The sequence below is a fragment of the Primulina eburnea genome, chromosome 4 (assembly GCF_022965805.1).
Source record: "Primulina eburnea isolate SZY01 chromosome 4, ASM2296580v1, whole genome shotgun sequence".
NCBI lineage: Eukaryota > Viridiplantae > Streptophyta > Magnoliopsida > Lamiales > Gesneriaceae > Primulina > Primulina eburnea.
In genome coordinates, this window is record NC_133104.1 from 40,225,047 (window position 1) to 40,244,081 (window position 19,035).

The following is a 19,035-nucleotide window of genomic DNA, read 5'->3' on the forward strand; positions in this document are numbered from 1 at the left end:
AATAATTAAAATATATTTACTATCTTAGTTAATTTTTTTATGAATGTTGTCTAAACGAATTAAATAAATAATAATCAACTACAGATTAATTAAAAAATACACTTAATAATCTAAATGAAAATATCCATATACTTTCAAGATTTTTGTTGTAAAAATCTTCTTCAGTTAGAGATTGTTTTTTTTTTTATTATCGATTTTGAGCTTGTGCAATATTACCCTTTGCTCAACAAATAAATACATATATATTTACACAATGAATACAATCATCATATTTAATCATATTTTCAATGGATCAATGTTCAATTTTTTTAAAATGTTCATTGCACATACTATTTAAATACAGTCCTCAACAACATGAAACTTATGATTTTTTTTTTGGCCCCTATGAGAGGACCAGGCCCTGTGACGATGGTCTCTCTCGTCTCATAAGAGATACGGCCTTGCACACGGGGTGAAATTATGTTGGTTTTATGGCGAAGTCATTCAAATTAGGACAATCTGTCCAATTTATAATATATTTGTGTCATTTTGTTTCCTTTTTGTTTTTTTTTTATCATCCTTGTACCATAATTTAGTTTAAATAGAGAAACTTACCTCTTTGTTTTTAACTCTACATCTCACCACTCACTACCGGTAGTACCGTCACGCTGCCGGAAGTGCTTCACCGTGTGTGTTTTTTAAAAAAAAATTAAAACATGGGAAACTTTAATATGCTTCCTCTTATATTGTCCAAGTAACACATCATATTCTTCCTCTTATTTTTTTAATATTTCTTATATAAAAATGGCACTTTGCATATGATTAAGAAATAATCTTTTAATATATTGACAAAATGAAATATTAATTAAACAATAAATTATTACTTAGTTTTTCATAAAATAAAATGGTAATTTTACTAGCTACGTTTTAACAGTTAATGATAAAATAAAGCACAGGTGTCAATCACGATGCCGTCAACAATGACCGGAGAGGATTGGTACAATAGAAATGCAATGGTGAAATGGAGTGAGTGGTTTTAGATCTAAAAATTTAACAAGGATATTTCAAACTACAGTTTAACTAGAGATGGTAAAATATTGTCAGTGAAGCACCTCCTGTCGCTGGAACATGCACTAAATCGACGACGGTGGCGGTGAGAGCTAGCGGCGAGGTGATGGGAAGGGTGTGGAGGGGAGAAAATTAAGGAGAAAAATCAAAGATGTGGGTTGTTGTTTTCTGAATTAATTAATCATGGTTGAAAGGATTATAAAAGATAAAAAGGGAAAACAAAGTTACACAAATAAATTATAAATTGGATACATGAATGTACTGAATGGATTGGGATATTATTCATGTGCTGACGATTTATTGATACTCTTTGGATGGTTGGAACCCCAACCCGATGAAGGGCGGCACACCCAGTGGTCATATAATTTCCCGAGTATGAGCTCTGTGTGGTTTCTTTTCGTACTCTCAAGTAAAAAAAAATATTTTCTCGTGAATAACTCGGGCTTCTTGTATATGCTTTTTCCAAGAAACTAACCTTGTAGAATCATTTACTCTTCTAAATCTCATGTTTTAGGGACAATAGAGAGTCGATTTCTTGATATAGAGCTCCATTTGTGTCACTGGGAGGTACTCGTTTTGTGATGAAACCAGATTTTGGAACTAATTTTGCCAGCCTCACACGTGATGTTTTCTTTTTGGATCGAGGGCTAGTGAAAATGTAGTGAATCAGTGATTTGGTAACATGGAGATGATCGCAATAAGATCACCCTATCAGGGACAATACACCGTATTGGATCCCAATATTATAGCACAAGTTAAAAATTGATAATTGCTGTGGTCAACATAAAAAATTGGTATCCATGTCAGATGAAAGAACGATGAATCTACGTTTTGAGCCAGTGTTGAGGCCTCTGATCCATACAAATACACTAAAAATAAAGTTCAAGTTCGCAGCACAATTCGTTTTACAAGGTAAAGCTTCAAAGATGACTAATAAACTTCAAAATGTGTTTCATGGTTACAAAGATGCCACCGGTACGTATCATCATGTAGGAAAAAGAATAGTTGTATGATTCAAATCCAGAACGTCTTGTGATTTGACGTAGGGGTCAGTTAATTTCCTGTAAACCTTCTTACTTTCACATTCAAAATAGATTTATCCCCTACCCACAAAAAAATTACAAAAGAAAAGAACTCAAAAGATCTGTTCAGAATGTGTGTAGACGTTTAAACTTTGTGACTTTCCTGGGGTATTAGTAACTCCTCATAATCATCTACAACGACCTGTTGGAATCAGATGCAAAATTTAAGTATCAAATACCCCAGATATTAGGTATAATTGATAAGTTGAGACAGCTACCTCGTATCTGCTGACACCATATGTATACTCCACATACAACAGCTTAGGTTCTCCCGGACAGGGATCACAGAAGCCCATTATTCCCGATTTTTTCACACCTTCGTGAAGCTGCACAAACAGTACCAAGACCAAAAAACACACTCAACGTCCACAATTTTAACCACTACTCCTAGTTAAAAGAAATTAATATTATAACAACAGATAAGGAATCAGAGACCACGAGGATTCAGAGCAAACTAACTGAAATATATTGCAACATAAGATGCCACTCCATTTGTTTGGCAGGTAATATATTTTCTGTGTTCAAAGTTTCTTTTACATGACGAAATATGCTAAGGTACTGTCCATACTTGTACCGATGAGGTAAATTGAAACTTCGAATCTTTTGAATAAAACAAGACTGTATAGAATATATATCATATTTAATCACTGGTCAATATCACATGTAACATAAATATATATAGAGAGGGAGGGGCGCGCGCACATATGACCAACCTTGAGTTGCCCAGAATCATTAACAAGAAAATTTAGAGGTACTGTGACGTTTATGATTTGTGAAGCCATTTCATCTTCTGTTTCTTCCAATTTATGCCTATCAAACATGGCTTTACGATTTCCATAAAATGCCTTTCTAACAACCAATCCGTCCCTTTCTAACTGCTTGTTTCTTTTCCTATCAGCCACATTTTGTAACAGCTGTTGAGCTTTCTGAGCTGCAGCTCTTGCCTCTTGAACCTGCGCCGAGAAAACCAGAATAGAAAACAAATGTCAGACAACATAGCTGCGATTTGAAATAAGATATGGAGGGAGAAGGCTAAAAGCTCCCGCAAAGAAAAATCAGTGCTCAGTTAAAACAAAACAAGCTATAAGTTATACGACTCCACCAATTCCACCTGAATTGATCAAAGAATCATACAACTAAACCAATTTGTTTGTGCCACCAAAAGAGATACCATACTGAGAACTAACTGTTCCCTTACCCTAGCCACCACAAGACCTCGCTAGAGTGTGCAACACAAACTTCGGTCTCTCAATGGCTCTTGACTTGCAAGGATACATGATTTTTAAATTGTAAATAGAGATAACTTAATACGCATTTACCAACAAAAACACAACAATAATGTACCTGGCTTCGAGTCTTCTCAACATTCTCCAAAGCCTTCTCCTTTTCCCTTCTAAGATAATAAGGTTTGAGAACAAAGTTCTGAAAAAACGGACATTATCAACAAGCATTTATATAATCCAACTAGACAAGTAAACAACTAAACATCCATAGAGGAAACATGATCAAGAAGTTCACGTAAAATTTAAATCAACAAACCAAAGGACAATAAACATGACCAAAAATATATGTTAAAACTGGTCATCACATCCACAATATGCTTGCAGGCATGAAAGCATGATAACGATAGCACACAACATGACCTTAGTAGTAAGTAAACATGTTTAAAGACATGCAATTGTCTTCTCACAAAAGATAGAAGTGTCTTTACCATGCAGAGGTCAATTACATATGTTAGCATATTGCAACCACAAATTCCAAGAAAAAAATCAAACCAACCATGGATGCTGAGATTCACTTCTCAACAAAGATATAATTTAAACTAGCTATTGATAAGTAGCCTAATAAGTTGAGAGGACAGCTAGAAGAGTTGACAGAAAATCTCAGCTAACAATGCTCAGACATAATTGGCTATTTTCACATCAATCCACAGGCTAAGCTAACCTTCAGTGTAAAATACAACGAAACTGGAAATACGAATGCTCCAGCAGCAAAGAGCAGATTCAAATCATCGGACAGCAATATCTGCACACAATGGTACATAATTAAATTTAATGAGACAAGTTTGTGGATGATACCAACAAATAATAGAGGTCACTCAGATGATTAAAAAGTTTCGATTGCTCTTTTAGATAATCAAGTTAGCATGTCTCGGAGTCATTTGATCTGAGAAAGAACTAAAAAATGACACACTGGGCCAAATAAAATGGCATCCCTATTTCTCTTTCATGTTTACGTTCCACAAGAGTCACAGTAAATCTCTATTTTTTCTAGAAAGTGCACGAGCTTATGTAGAAACCAAAAGAATTAGAATCTAAACCACGAACACCGCATGAGGTTGGCTATCTAATCACTTTAGCAGTTAAAGAGACCAGAAATTAGGTAAACAACAATAATTAAAAATTGAGTCATCTATAGATCAATACACTGTTTGAGAAAGCACTTACAGGAACAATCAGCTTTTGTCCTCCACGATGCAATTCAAATTTCCAAAGAATTCCCTATGGATGTAAAAACGAAGAATAAGTGATGGTGGGAAAATTTTGCTCGAAGTAGTTACGTAAGCTAGAAAAATATTCAAAAAAAGTGCAAACAAAACTGAAATGTATGCCGCCAGTCAACTTTAATAACAGTCCCATGCAAATTTCTGACATCTTTAATGCTAAAAAAAGGTTGGCTACACCTTAAAACAACAAAGTTTAACTGAAATGTATGCTAGTCATATGGATACCTGAATTCCAATAGAATACAACATTCGAATGGTACTGAACTTAGATATCTTTCTTCCACCTCCAATTTCAAATGCAAGTGCACCACTGCAAACATATAGAGGATGACAAAAGTTTTAAATTCCAAAAAACCGTGACAAGATTTATTCTGAATGCCTAAATACTAATTAAAAATAAATAAATTCATTGTGAACTTAACATAGTTTCTAGCTCGAAGAGGCGTTGACATTTATTTATGGGAAATATCATTACATAAATTGTAGCACTTGCTGGACATATGTGTTATGCACCGGAATTCTCACACAAACAATTGTAAGTAAATTTCACAATAAGAGGAACGATATAATATATTCAATGAAGAAAAGAAGATCCCAGAGTTTGTGTGCTCTGTACAAAATAACTTTCCCTAGCAGTGCTAGTGTCACTCAACAAAACTATAACTGAATGAATCTCTCCCCTCCCTCTAACTGACTTTTATCCCCCCCCCCCATTCACGTGTTTCTTTCCCTTGTTCCTCCTAGCATACGTGTTAACTATCTTGGGCTTTACAAAGGCTATTTGAATTGGGCCTTTGGACGTTTCTGGGCTTGATGGCCCTAAGTCTTTAACGCTTGAATCTGGGCTCATAACATTACCGGCTTCCTCAAAATGCGCCTTGTCCTCAAGGCGAAAATCTGGAAACTGGTCTTGAAAATCTTCTAAGCTTTCCCACGTAGCTTCCTCTTCAGTTCGGTCCTTCCATCGCACTAGAATCTGTTGACAAGGCTGCCCCATCATATGCTTAGTTCTTTCTGCTAAAACTATATCAGGTTCGAAGGTCGTGAGTAAATCTTTGTCGAGTTCTTTAGGGAGTTTGATCTCAATCTCGGAGTGTCCCACTGCTCCTTTCAAGCATGAAACATGAAAAACTGGATGCACTTTCGAACCCTCGGGTAACTGTAATTTATAGGCGACTGTCCCTACCTTCTTCTCAATTTTGAAAGGACCATAGAATCTGTTAGATAGTTTCTGAGCAATTCTTGAACAAACTGAATTTTGCCTATGTGGTCTCAACTTCAAGTAAACCATGTCTCCTTCCTGAAATTGTACCTCTCTTCGTTTTTTGTTAGCATGTTTTGTCATGTACTGCTGAGCTCTTTCAAGGTTATACTTGAGTTGCCGTAAGAGCTCATCTCTGTCCCCCAATGCCTGTGATACTGCCGCTACTTGTGTCTCTCCCGGAATGAATTGAGTCATGCGAGGAGGCTTGCGTCCATAAACCACTTCGAATGGGCTCATCCCCGCTGATGTTTGATAAGAAGTATTGTACCAATATTCGGCCCAATGTAGCCATTGAGCCCAACTTTTAGGCTGTTCAGAACAGAAGCAACGAAGATAAGTCTCAACGCATTTGTTCAATGCTTCACTCTGCCCGTCGGTTTCCGGGTGATACGCTGTACTCATCTTTAGTTGGGTGCCTTGGAGCCTGAAAATTTCAGACCAAAACAGGCTCAAAAACACTGCATCCCTATCGCTCACAATCGTCTTTGGAACCCCATGTAATTTCACCACATTTTTGACAAAAAGTTCAGCTACTGCACTGGCCTTGTAAGGGTGTTTCAACAGCAAAAAATGTGCATATTTGGATAATCTGTCTATTACCACTAATATAACATCATACCCTTTTGATTTTGGGAGTCCTGTAATAAAGTCCATGGCCAAATCCTCCCAAATCACTTCTGGCAGTGCTAACGGCTGGAGCAGCCCCGCGGGCTTGGTGGCCTCATACTTCTGTTGTTGACAAATTGTGCACTGTGCCACGAATTTTCTGACATCCTCCTTCATCCCCTTCCAAAAGAAATTACTTGCTATCCTTTTATAAGTTCGCAATGCCCCTGCGTGACCCCCAACTGGTGTATCATGAAATTCTTTTAACAGCTTGGTGCCCCATGGTGATGATTTTGGAACTACCAATCTGCCTTTGTGCAACAAGCAGCCGTTAACTACCCTATAATGGGTATTGGCCTTGTCCTCCCCTTGAAGTCTTTCAATAATTTTTCTCAGCTCTTGATCCTCCCAAACTGCTTTTTTAAGTTCGTTGATCTCAACCCATTCTGCCTTTGTCACTACCATCAAATCTCCCTTGTCTTCTCTTCGTGACAACGCATCAGCTGCCCCATTTTCCAGCCCTTTCTTGTGCTTGATTTCGAACTCATAACCGAGCAGCTTGGCCAACCAATATTGTTGGTCAGGAGTTGTAATGCGTTGCTGTAAAAGGCTTCGGAGGGGTTTATGATCTGTTAGCAACGTGAATTTCCGCCCCAAAAGATAGTGGCGCCAATGTTGGACTGCTGATACCAATGCCATTAATTCTCGCTCATATGTTGACTTTGCTGAAGCCCTATCTGCCAATGCCTTACTGTAATAGGCGACAGGCCTGCCCTCTTGAACCAACACTGCTCCGAGCCCCATCCCTGATGCGTCACACTCCACCACAAATTCTTTACTGAAGTTGGGCATTTTAAGGACGGGGGCTGTGCTAAGAGCTTCTTTGAGCTTGACAAATGCCTCACCTGCCATGTTATTCCAGGAGAAATTATTTTTCTTCAGCTGGTCTGTTAAGGGTTTTGCAATCTTCCCATAATCTCTAATGAATTTTCGGTAGTACCCCGTCAGCCCAAGAAATCCCCTCAAGCCCTTGGTGTTCCCTGGTCTCGGCCACTGCTGAACACTTGCTATTTTGTCGGGGTCCACCATCACTCCTTGGCCAGTGATAATGTGCCCCAAGTAGCCCACTTGGCTCAGCCCAAAATGGCATTTTTTTTTATTCAAAACCAAGCTATTACGCAGCAGCACATCGAGCACCATCTTAACATGCAACAAATGTTCTTCCCAACTCTCACTGTATATTAGTATATCATCAAAAAACACAAGAACAAATTTCCTCAAATATAAACGGAATACCTCGTTCATTGTGGCTTGGAACGTTGCCGGGGCGTTTTTTAAGCCGAAGGGCATTACTACAAATTCGTAGTGCCCATCATGCGTACGAAACGCTGTTTTTGGAATATCCTCGGGTTGCACACGAATTTGGTGATACCCCGACCTGAGATCCAGCTTTGTGAAATACTTCGCACCATGTAATTCATCGAAGAGTTCCTCAACTACTGGAATAGGATATTTGTCAGATATGGTGATCTCATTTAGGGCCCTGTAATCAATACAAAATCGCCAACTGCCGTCTTTCTTCTTCACTAAAATGACGGGGCTGGAATATGGGCTGCCACTTGGTTGTATGATACCCGATTTGAGCATATCTCGTACCATGCGTTCTATCTCATCCTTTTGGTGATGAGCATAGCGATATGGCCGTACCGACACCGGCCCACACCCCTCTTTGATGTTGATGACATGATCTTGTAATCGTCGAGGGGGTAATCCTGTAGGCTCTTGAAACACTTCTCCATACTGAGAGAGAAGAGTGTCAATTGCCCCATTTGCACCTTCTTGTTCTACTGCCAGTTTACTCAGCCCCCTTTCATTCCACTTGACCAGAATTGCCCCACAGTAGTCCACCTCGATCACCTTGGCTAATGATTTAAGCGATATCACAGACCTGCTAAGTGTTGGGTCTCCTCGTAGAACCACAGCCTGCCCTTGCCATGTAAATCTCATTTCCATATTGGCCCAATTCAGCAAGACGTCGCCCAAGGTTCGGAGCCAGTCTACGCCCAAAATAAGATCAAGCTCACCCAATTCAAATAAATATCCCTCGATTTGTATCTGGCAGAGACCCAAATCAATCTCCACCCCTTTGCACAATCCTTGACATGCCACTCGGCATCCATCCCCCAAACACACGCTAAATTGCACCCTATCATCCACCTTGATCCCCAAATCAGTAATCAATTTTCTCGAGATGAAGTTGTGGCTTGCACCACTGTCAACCATCGCTATCACCTCCCTCCCTGCTATCTTCGCCTTCATTTTTAACGTCTGCGGTTGATTAATTCCGCTGACGGAGTACATTGGTAGTTCCAGCGTATTGTATTCAGTGATGGGGGCTCCCAACCATGCTTCTGCCTCCCCCTGCTGTTGGTTACTTTCCTCCTCCGATGCCCCCTGTCCCTCCTCAACTTCTTCCACATCCTCTTCCGCCAGAATCGTCACCCTTAAGCTTTTATTCACACATCGATGTAAAGGGTGGTAAGGCTCCCCACATTTGAAACACAGCCTCTTCTCCCTTCGGTGCAAATACTCTTGGTGTGATACAATTCGCCCATCACGATTCTTAGGCGCCTGAACTCTCGTTGTTCCACCACTGCTCCCACCAGGATAAGATCGCGACCCCCCTCCGTAAGTCTTCGGGGCGTGCGGCCTGTGCTGGTACTCTTCTCCTGGGCTCAACGTTTGTGCATGGATGCGAGATGGTGGATTGCTAGAGGGCCGATCCTTATCAGGGGAATGGGCCTGATTAACCCAATTCATATTCATGGGCCCTCTCTGTTCAAGACCCTGACCCAGCCCAGCTCTATTTCTCCCACGATCCATCACCTTCCCGAACAATTCCACTTCCAACCCCTTCGCTAACAGCATTGCGCGATCTACTGTCCTTGGATTATGCACGATCATTCGCCGACGAATCTCTTCCCGCAACCCGCTCATAAAATAGCCCAAACATTGGTCTTCTTGTACGTCACCAATCTGGGCAACCAACACCTCAAAGTGCTCGATGTAGGTGTCAATCGGTTGTTGTCCCTGCTTTAGCGAGGCTATGAGTTCAAATGGATTAGCCTCATACCCTCCATACCTCTTGATCAACTCCTCTGCGAATCGATCCCAGTTCATGTTAGGGACCCTTGTCTTCATCCAACGAAACCAGTGGATGGTGGTTCCTTGCATACAGATGTAAGCCAGTTTGAGCCTACATCCGGTAGGAGTGTCATGAACCTCGAAATATTGCTCCACCTTCCCCAGCCAACCCATCGGGTCCTCTCCTTCGAACACCGGTAATTCGATCCTTTTCAATGCCAACCTCATTTCTTCTGTAACGATTTCTTGACCCCCACCGTGGGTGGTTTCTGCACTCTCCCCTCGCCCTCCTTCTAGCGCCTCGTCATAAGGATCATGATTCTTTTTTCCTCCCTGTGATTTAACCAGCTGCTCCATCAGTCCCCTCAGCTCTTGGAAGCTGCCGAGTGTTTGATCGAGTTTATCCAGCCTCCCTTGTACCTGCATCATACTCTCCTGCAATCCATTCACCGATCGTTCCATTGTTTCAAATTTTGCATCATTACGTGTGCTGGCCATCTTCTTCGTACGCTCCTCGTATCCGGCAGGTCGGACCAATGTTATGCACCGGAATTCTCACACAAACAATTGTAAGTAAATTTCACAATAAGAGGAACGATATAATATATTCAATGAAGAAAAGAAGATCCCAGAGTTTGTGTGCTCTGTACAAAATAACTTTCCCTAGCAGTGCTAGTGTCACTCAACAAAACTATAACTGAATGAATCTCTCCCCTCCCTCTAACTGACTTTTATCCCCCCCCCCATTCACGTGTTTCTTTCCCTTGTTCCTCCTAGCATACGTGTTAACTATCTTGGGCTTTACAAAGGCTATTTGAATTGGGCCTTTGGACGTTTCTGGGCTTGATGGCCCTAAGTCTTTAACGCTTGAATCTGGGCTCATAACAATATGACGATCTATTAATTGTGTATCTGCAATGTGGTTAAGAACGAAGCAACCATATTTATTTATTATTGTTGGGAGTAATAATTGCCCTTATAGGTAACGACCGGAAGATGACGTTTGAGACATTGTATTGTTTAAAAACAATTGAGTTACAACATTACTACCAGATATAACACATGGTAAAACATCGAAGACTCGATACTACAACTGGTATAAGTGCCAAAGTCTTCGACCATCAAGAATTGCAAGTTTGTGCACTTATTGAGAGAGAGAACAATGGAAACAGTAATCAACCCCTGTTGGCATAGCTATTGAAATGTAGCACTTCAACCGTTATAGAATTTTAAAAATCGGGATACATGGTTAAAATTATCTATAGCTTTTAATAATGTAAAATATTGGATGAGTAGGCAACAAAGACCCAATCAAGTTATTGGGCCTCATTTAGATAAGTATTCTTGGGGATCACAATCAATCGGTAATACATTATCATTTATTTTTTTATGAATACTTCTATAAAGTATTTTTCCAAGAAAATTTAATGATGCTTTCAATTCTTGACGAGTCCATACACTCTTTTGTTCGTGATAATTTGATATACAAAGTTAACTTATGTTGTTTTCCATTATAAGGATCTATAAACACATATGTGCTTCAAGTAGCAAAAAGAATGTTGACGTACATTTTCCCTAAGTTAATTGTAATTTCTCCTGGTTACTTCTTTTTAAAATGGCTATTTATCTGACAAAGCGTTAAGATTAGCGGAGAAATTCATAACAACAAGTTGATCTTCTTTTGAATTCTTCTAAGATAGCTTATTGATTGCATTAACTAAAGGAAAGCGGATCCTGACCATCTATTTTGATTCCAAAATCCAAAGTGAAGATTTTAATTGCTTGACTAGATATTTATCCAAAAGTAAGAAAAAAGCTCAAATGTTTCACGAACCGCCGTAGTCAAATGCACATGAACATTGGCAGTTTAGCAATTGAAATGGAGAGAGTGAAATAACCATGAAATAGCATCAAACATTCGAGAGTTCAAACAGACAAAAGTAAAAGCCACCTTCCCACTGTGCCTGCAATGCGTCCATGTGACTTTGAGGAAAAGCGGTGAGTGTATTGAGCAGTTGCACCAAATGAGCTTGCGCCAAGCTACAGGATCGGATAATGAGATAAGTGCTATAATAAGAATGAAACATCGCTCGTTTATTGTAATCGGTAGTAATGTTGGTAGAGCATACGATGAAATCACATAAAAATGAAGGGATCATGAAATTTCCTCTTCTATATCAATAAGGAAAAACTGGATGCAAATAATTCAGTACTGACTTTTAATTGATTAAGAATTATGTATCACCTACTTAGAAATATACAAATTGAAAACAAACACAAACAATTGAAATTTTAAAGCAATGCTACCTTAAGCTCTCCGGAAGCAGACATTTTTTCCGCCTTCTTTCGCCATCCAACACCTATGGAAGACTCAGAACCTAAAGCAAGTTGAATCTGTGAGACAAAAAACGGACAGAAAGGAGTTACTTGTAAAGTGGGAGAGAAATAAATTTTAAGGTTAAAAATAGCTGGTATAGTTTGAAAAGTTCATTGGAATCAAGCAAACAAAATATGACAAAGGTAATACAAACATAAAGCTCCGTTCCCAATTCCCATGCACGCATTGCATGAATGAACAAGTTGTGTTGTTTCTATATCGACTCCATAAGAAATTGTGCAGTGGATCTCCCAACTAATGGACTAATCTTTTAGGTTTGAGTGCCCCTCTTGAACTTATGGACCTAACATTAATTCTTTTGTTGAAAATCGACACACCAGAAGCAGAAGCCTTAGAAAGGCCAACAATCAGGTCAATATCGATAATGTGACCCATGTTCACATTATAGATTATTAGTTGTTAATAAGAAGAAGATGAAAGCCGACACAGCAGGAGCCTTTGAAAGGCCAACAATCAGGTAATGTGACCCAATGATAAGAGAATTGGATAATAAGAGAAAATTCTCATTTTTCATTCAGATTAAAAATTATAGCAGTACACGTATTTATAAATGTAACCACAATTACAATGTATTAGAATATTTATTCACAATAAAACTAATATAATCAACTAAAAATCTTTCCATCCCAAGAATTATCACAAGTTACTGAAAGACCACAAGCACTAATGCATATTTATCACTGCATTGCAGGAATAACAAAGTAATATATAAAATTCTAACATTTCCATTTGTTGTCTCTGACAGTTGACGGGTCCAGGTGTTAGATAGATTCAATGAGCCATCTTTCAGAGACATGGTAACACCCGCTGTTGCTGTAGAGTGAATAGACAACTGGCTGCAAAAAAACAAATAAAGTACAGGTTAGTGAGTGAAAATACTTTCACCTAAGAAGATACAATATACCTATTGGGCAAAGACTTAACCCCACCGTGTAGTTTGAATTCCTAATAGTGATTGCAAACCTAAGGATCCCATTAGTTCTACAGAAGAAACAGGAGATAATTGATGCCTAAAGACAGCTGTGGCACCACCACCCCCAGAATATCCTTTAACCGCCAAATTTCCACCGATAGCAATAGAATTAGATTTGGATATTTGAGATTGAACTTCACTAGCCATAGCCATCCTGACATTCAACATGAACATTAACAGAGGGTAAGAAAAAAAAAAGATAATGAAAGGAATGTGCATCTCCAGCTGAGAATGCAACTAAGACTGGATATAAACAAAAGGCTGTTTCCATGTTTAATTTTTTTAAGCAATTTTTTTATGCAGTAGAAACTAGCAGAGAAAGTTAAGCTATTGAATCTTAGGGTTTTTAAGCCAAACGATCAAAAGAACAGTTAGATGACAGAACATCTGAATTTGAGAGACCACATAGGCACATGCTTAAGGAGAGAAAATCATCGGTCATGCAAATGCCCAATTTCTAGAACAGCTTGGCCATTTATGAAGAAAGGAAGAACAGCACCAAAGTGAGAATATTTTATTATAGGCTGCATGCCATACTATGCATAATAGTTCATGCAAGGCAAAAGTTTCCCGAAAACAAGCTAGCCAAAACAAAACATCATAACATTTAAATTGAAAGCCAAGGAGGATTTAGAGAATAAAGGTTGTACCCTTTCATAATGCCATCACCATCTAAAAATTCAGGCAATGACAAATTAGCCAGAATGGAGCCAGATGTTCGTACATGTGCAGAGACCTTTTCGTGATCTCTCTGACGCTTCAGCCTCTCAAGCTCTTCCTTGATCTCCTCGACTTTGTTAAGTCTAGGGCCAAGCTCAAGGCCAGACGTCAATCCCTCCATTCCATATATATCGTATACCAACCTTTTATTTTCATCAGTTAAAATCTCATAAGCTTCACATATTCGTTGAAAGTTCTCCGTAGCAATTTCCTTCATCTGAAAAACAATTAAGCAGAGTATATCTTGATGCACAGCAAAAACAAAAAGCTTAATCAGGTTAAACAATAAATAATGTTACATATCTGGCACATTATTCAGTGAAAAGAATCTAATGTTACTGATCATGAGTTTCAAGGAATTTTGTTGGTTCAGGAAATAGCTGTCAAGCACGCAAAAGGTACGCGCCTAGGAGATGACATCTTGGTGTTTTCCGGTAACGGCATGCCATTTTTTTCCTTTTAAATCATCTTATCAAAATTCTTGTTTTATAGGTAGTGAAAATTGCTTTATTGATGTGAAAATCCTGGTTCATCTAATGACTATATGTTTCTACCATTGTCTCCTGTACATCCACGAGTTTTTTTATGGCTAAAGTCAAAGATTGTAGGTATTAAGGAAAAACCCAGCCAAGTGATCCAATTCACTGTCTTAATCGCATTTCAAGAATTAGTTAGATTAGGAGCATACCTAGGTTATTAGATCCTTCCACTTCATTGATAAAAAGCCAGAGTGCCTTGATGCACCAAAGCATTTGATTCCCAGTGAAAAAAATTCATATTTGCACCGCGTATAAGTTTACACCCTCTTAACACAAATCAATTGCTAAGAAATTCTTATTCTCGAACTTGAACTGTACATAATTTGCCACCTCAAAAATTCAAACTAAGAATCAAGGTAATTTCATCAGAAGCTCAAATATAGTTCTAGGCAACAAGTGTTTAACATCATTCCTATCTTTAATAAAATTACCTTCCGATAACCAATTCTGAAGCGTAAGTAACAACTTTTCCCAAACTTGACGAAAATATAACTGTTATAACATTCTAACACTAACATAATACATTGTCATCCGTTAAAACAAATAATCGAGTTCGTCTCACAAAATCAATGATACAATCTGACTAAATATCACAAGAAATATGAGGAAACAATCGATATTTGCAAATAAAAAAAAGTTAGCCGTTCTGTACTTGGGAATCTTGGTATTTATCAGGATGATAAACTTGAGCCCATTGACGATAAGCCCTTCTGATTTCTTCGTCAGATGCTTCAGGTGAAATGTGAAGCAACGCATACAGTTCCCTGTTGTTGGGTTCCTCATTTCGCTCCTTCATCTCTTCAATTAACTGTGAATCGGTGAGGGGTTTAGGGTTTTAGCTGGAAGATGTTATGTTAATTTCCCCAAATAAAATAGTTACTGGCGCCACTCACTCGACTCAGTATCGCGGCTCATGCGATTTAATTTTGAAGGATCAGGGTTTTTGAGCCCGGCCCGGCCCCTTCTTTATTGTAAAATTAATATTCTATTATTTTATTATTAAAATTAAAAACCTAATGATATTTTTATATGAAATAAATTAAAAATAATCATATTTATGTTAAAAATTATAAATTATTATCAAAAATCTGGATGAACAAAATTTAATTCGAAAATGGTTTGATTGATACGGAAATTCACATTTTTAAGAAAATAATTTATTCATTTTGATTTTAGTTAATTTAGTAAATTATCGATTGAACCGAATAAACCTCTAAATACAGTTGAATATTTTGTGTTAGAGTTTTTAAATAAAAATTAAAAAATATATATTATTTTTAATGGAATGGTTTTCACTAAACTACAATTGCTAAATTTTTCATCAGAAACCCAAAAACTATACCCATTTTAAATCAATTGTTTTTGTGAATAAACAAATTAGCCAAATTGTTTCAAATAAAACTAACGATAGTGATTGATAATACTCGAGAAAAATCGGTAGAGTTAGTGTTCAATTACAAAGCTGGGAGCCTTCGTCTCTTTGCGGACGTTGCTCGAGATTAAACGGTCAGTGTTTTTAAAAAGAGTAGGTCTCATGTGAGACCGTCTCACGGATCAAAATCTGTGAGACGGGTCACCATACCATCTTCCATAAAAGTTATCTAGATAGGTAATACTTTTCATGGATTATCCATCAGATCCGTTCAGGCGTGAACGTCTCACACATTTTTGCTTTTAAAAACGTGACCATCCATCTCAGTAAGGAGTATGCTCATCTTTTTTTCTTTTTATTTATTCGTCTCTATATGTTGCCAATATTTCATTATATTGGATTTACACTAAAAATCAATGGCGTATCATCCACGTTATCCCAAACAAAATTCTCTTAATTACGCCTGAACAACTATTTTTTTTTAAAAAAAAATTATATAAATACATGTAGGCAACTGCCCTACATGATTTAAAAATTGGGACGGTGGATGATTTCCCAGCGTCTAGAAGATGATCCTAGACAACGCCTTTAGAACACTGAAAAATGACTGAGGAGTTATGCGAACTGAGCCCTAAGCCGACATCTGAAATTTGGATTCCTACACATTAAAGAATATTTTTGTTACCCTAAATTTTAGTGATTGACAAAATAACAACATTAAGTTGTTACAAGAAACATGTTTTTGTGTTATTTTTTTTTTCAAATTTGCGATCGCTGATATAATATTCCATCGTTCAATTGACATATTCAAGTCTAGTTGCTCCATTGCTTCATTCTTCACCAACGACATATCTTTCATTTTCTGACTGACTCGCATTAAATAAAAACCGTTATTATCCAACTGTTAGTCAGAATATTTGCAAAACAAAGTGGATACTTTACTTCCAGCTATTCTGAAACTGTCAGTTGTAGCATATGAAACAGTGTCTCAGACAAATGTCGATATAGCAGAAATTTTCTTTAAAATGTCAAAAGTTAAAGTAATTTTTCAGAAGCTAGAAACTATAAGTTGCAAAAGTAAATAAACATTAAATATTCATTTAATGATATATACTTCGCCCGAAAGAGATAAGTCAATTCTGTTGAGAACTAGTACAAGTGATCGTTGAAAAGCATTATCCGACTATTGGAAGCTTCCAATTATTTATAGATTCAGATTTAGCTTCAAGAAGCACGAGATATACAACTCTCGCGCATCCTTTCATCTACATTATCAAGATTTCTGAGTATTCCTACAAGAAATATTTTTCAAGTTTGCTCAACATATCACACGCTTATCAGAATCATATCAAATCATCAATTATCATCTTGTGCATCACCAACAACTCAAGTCGTCAAGTCTGGCCATTAGATTTTGTGTTTGTTGTCTAGTGAACCGATGGTTCTTAAGTATCTAGATTCTAGAAGTATAAAGTGATAACTAAGAATTTCAGTTACGTAGTGATAAACCAACTGAAATAAGTTGGTAAAAGACGTTGCAAAACCAAAATCTTTTAGTAGAAACATTCATAAATGAAAGAAGGGACAATAAATGAGTTTTATCTTCGAACATCTATAAAAATAATTGTGTTAAATTACGCACTTACATTCCTGCAAATCTCATTTTAAGCTCTTTATTATTAAATTGTTAAATATATTATATCCTTTATCTAGCCAGATCATTTCCGCACTTACACTTTTTGTGGTCCAGCATGTCTAACCGTTCAATAATATTTTTCAACAGCCTGAAAAATTTTAAGAACGGTTCATTTTTTAAAATTTCAAGAACGAACTATTGTAGTTCCTTTAATCATAAAATATTTTAAAAGTGTTTATTCATCCCTCTAAGCATATTTTCGATCCCAACACTGCACACTTAAACAACAACTTCGTGAATGGTAGGTGGAAGAGTTTTCTGATTTGACCGCTCTGACGCTCAAGTCAAAATATAGCTAAAAAAACTCACAATGCAAGTGCACACAAAATGCGATAATAACTAAATTAATAAATAAATACATAAAACTGAGTATTTATAAGAGAAAAATAACGATCCGACATACAATCATGCTTCCATCAAATGCTTCCTTAAATAACCATTAAACATTTCATTAACTAATGTATTAAAAACTATATTTTGTATTACAGTCTAAGAGCCTTATCCCATTACAAGGGAATATTTCACCCTACATGTGGGGGCAGTGCCCCATATGTAGATTAAGGGTCCAAATTTAGCCACAAGTACGCGGGGTCCACTATTTTTTTTAAAAATCACAAATGTGGCTAAATCTGAACCATCTAAATCCTATGAGAGCACTGTCCCCATAGATAAGATCGAACGAACCCATTACTAGCTTCGTCACTACAACTCAAGTCTTGAGCCCAATACTGCACCACCTGGTAAGCTCGTGATTGCAAATTAGGTCGACCCATACGACGTCAGCCAATCATTCTCTCATCATTCGAATAAAACCCTTATTCTCGATACAATTACAAAAACCCAAATTTGAATCTAATTCCCTCTTTTGAAGTATATACTAGCTAGCATCCTCAAGAACACCCAACATCTTAGCTCATGCTTGTGTTTATCGATCCTTGAAACTCAGGCTTCGTGCCTATAAGCCTATCTCGCACTATTTTAGTAGGTAACCTCTCGGCTCGAAATTACTAATTACTTGAATTCAGGCGTTGCGCGCTCTCGGGTCCATCTCTCCCACTTACCTTCCTTGGATGATGATTACCCCAACCCCGGTCACTTCTTAGCTAGTTCAAGGAACTCATAGGTCCTAGTGGGACTCGAAAACTATCCAAGATATCACTAGTAATAAAACATAACGAAATTACAAAAATAAAAGAGAACAAAGTTTCGATTAAACCAAAATAACCTACATAATTGATTTAAATCGATCTATTCGATTTATTTCGGTTATTTTTATGAAATTTTAGTTAAATTGAATAATCGTGTTCCTAAATAAAATATAATGTTTTTATATTCAAATTTTTATTAGACTTTTTTTAAAAAATTATAATATATATATATATAAATATATATAAAATAATTCGGATTTATTTAAAAAATTAAACCTGCCAAATTTTTATCAGAAAACCAAATGAACTTAACTAAAATATTTTGCATGTTAGTATCCAAATTAACCGAATTATTGAAAAAAAAATTATTTAAAAATTATTTATTTTTATTGAAAAGTTAATATAAAAAGATTATATTTTATTTAGAAACTCGATCTATTTGGGTTCATTGTTATTTTAATTTGTTAATATATATAATCTAATTAAATGAGCAACAATTATATATATATATATATATATATATATATATATATATATATA

General features: G+C 37.1%; 1 protein-coding gene across 1 annotated transcript; it reads right to left on the reverse strand.

Annotated features, from left to right (window-relative positions):
• Positions 1-1,889: 1,889 nt before the first annotated feature.
• On the reverse strand, positions 1,890-15,174 carry LOC140828891 (chaperone protein dnaJ 13). The gene is made up of 13 exons (XM_073191759.1): positions 14,932-15,174; positions 13,671-13,957; positions 12,977-13,174; positions 12,769-12,883; positions 11,957-12,043; positions 11,601-11,689; positions 4,861-4,945; positions 4,577-4,630; positions 4,074-4,154; positions 3,474-3,551; positions 2,843-3,082; positions 2,348-2,455; positions 1,890-2,271 (listed from the first exon to the last, which is right to left on the reverse strand). The coding sequence occupies exons 1-13, from the start codon at positions 15,073-15,075 to the stop codon at positions 2,215-2,217; spliced, it is 1,623 nt and encodes a 540-aa protein (XP_073047860.1). The 5' UTR covers positions 15,076-15,174; the 3' UTR covers positions 1,890-2,214.
• Between the last annotated feature and the right edge of the window lie 3,861 nt (positions 15,175-19,035).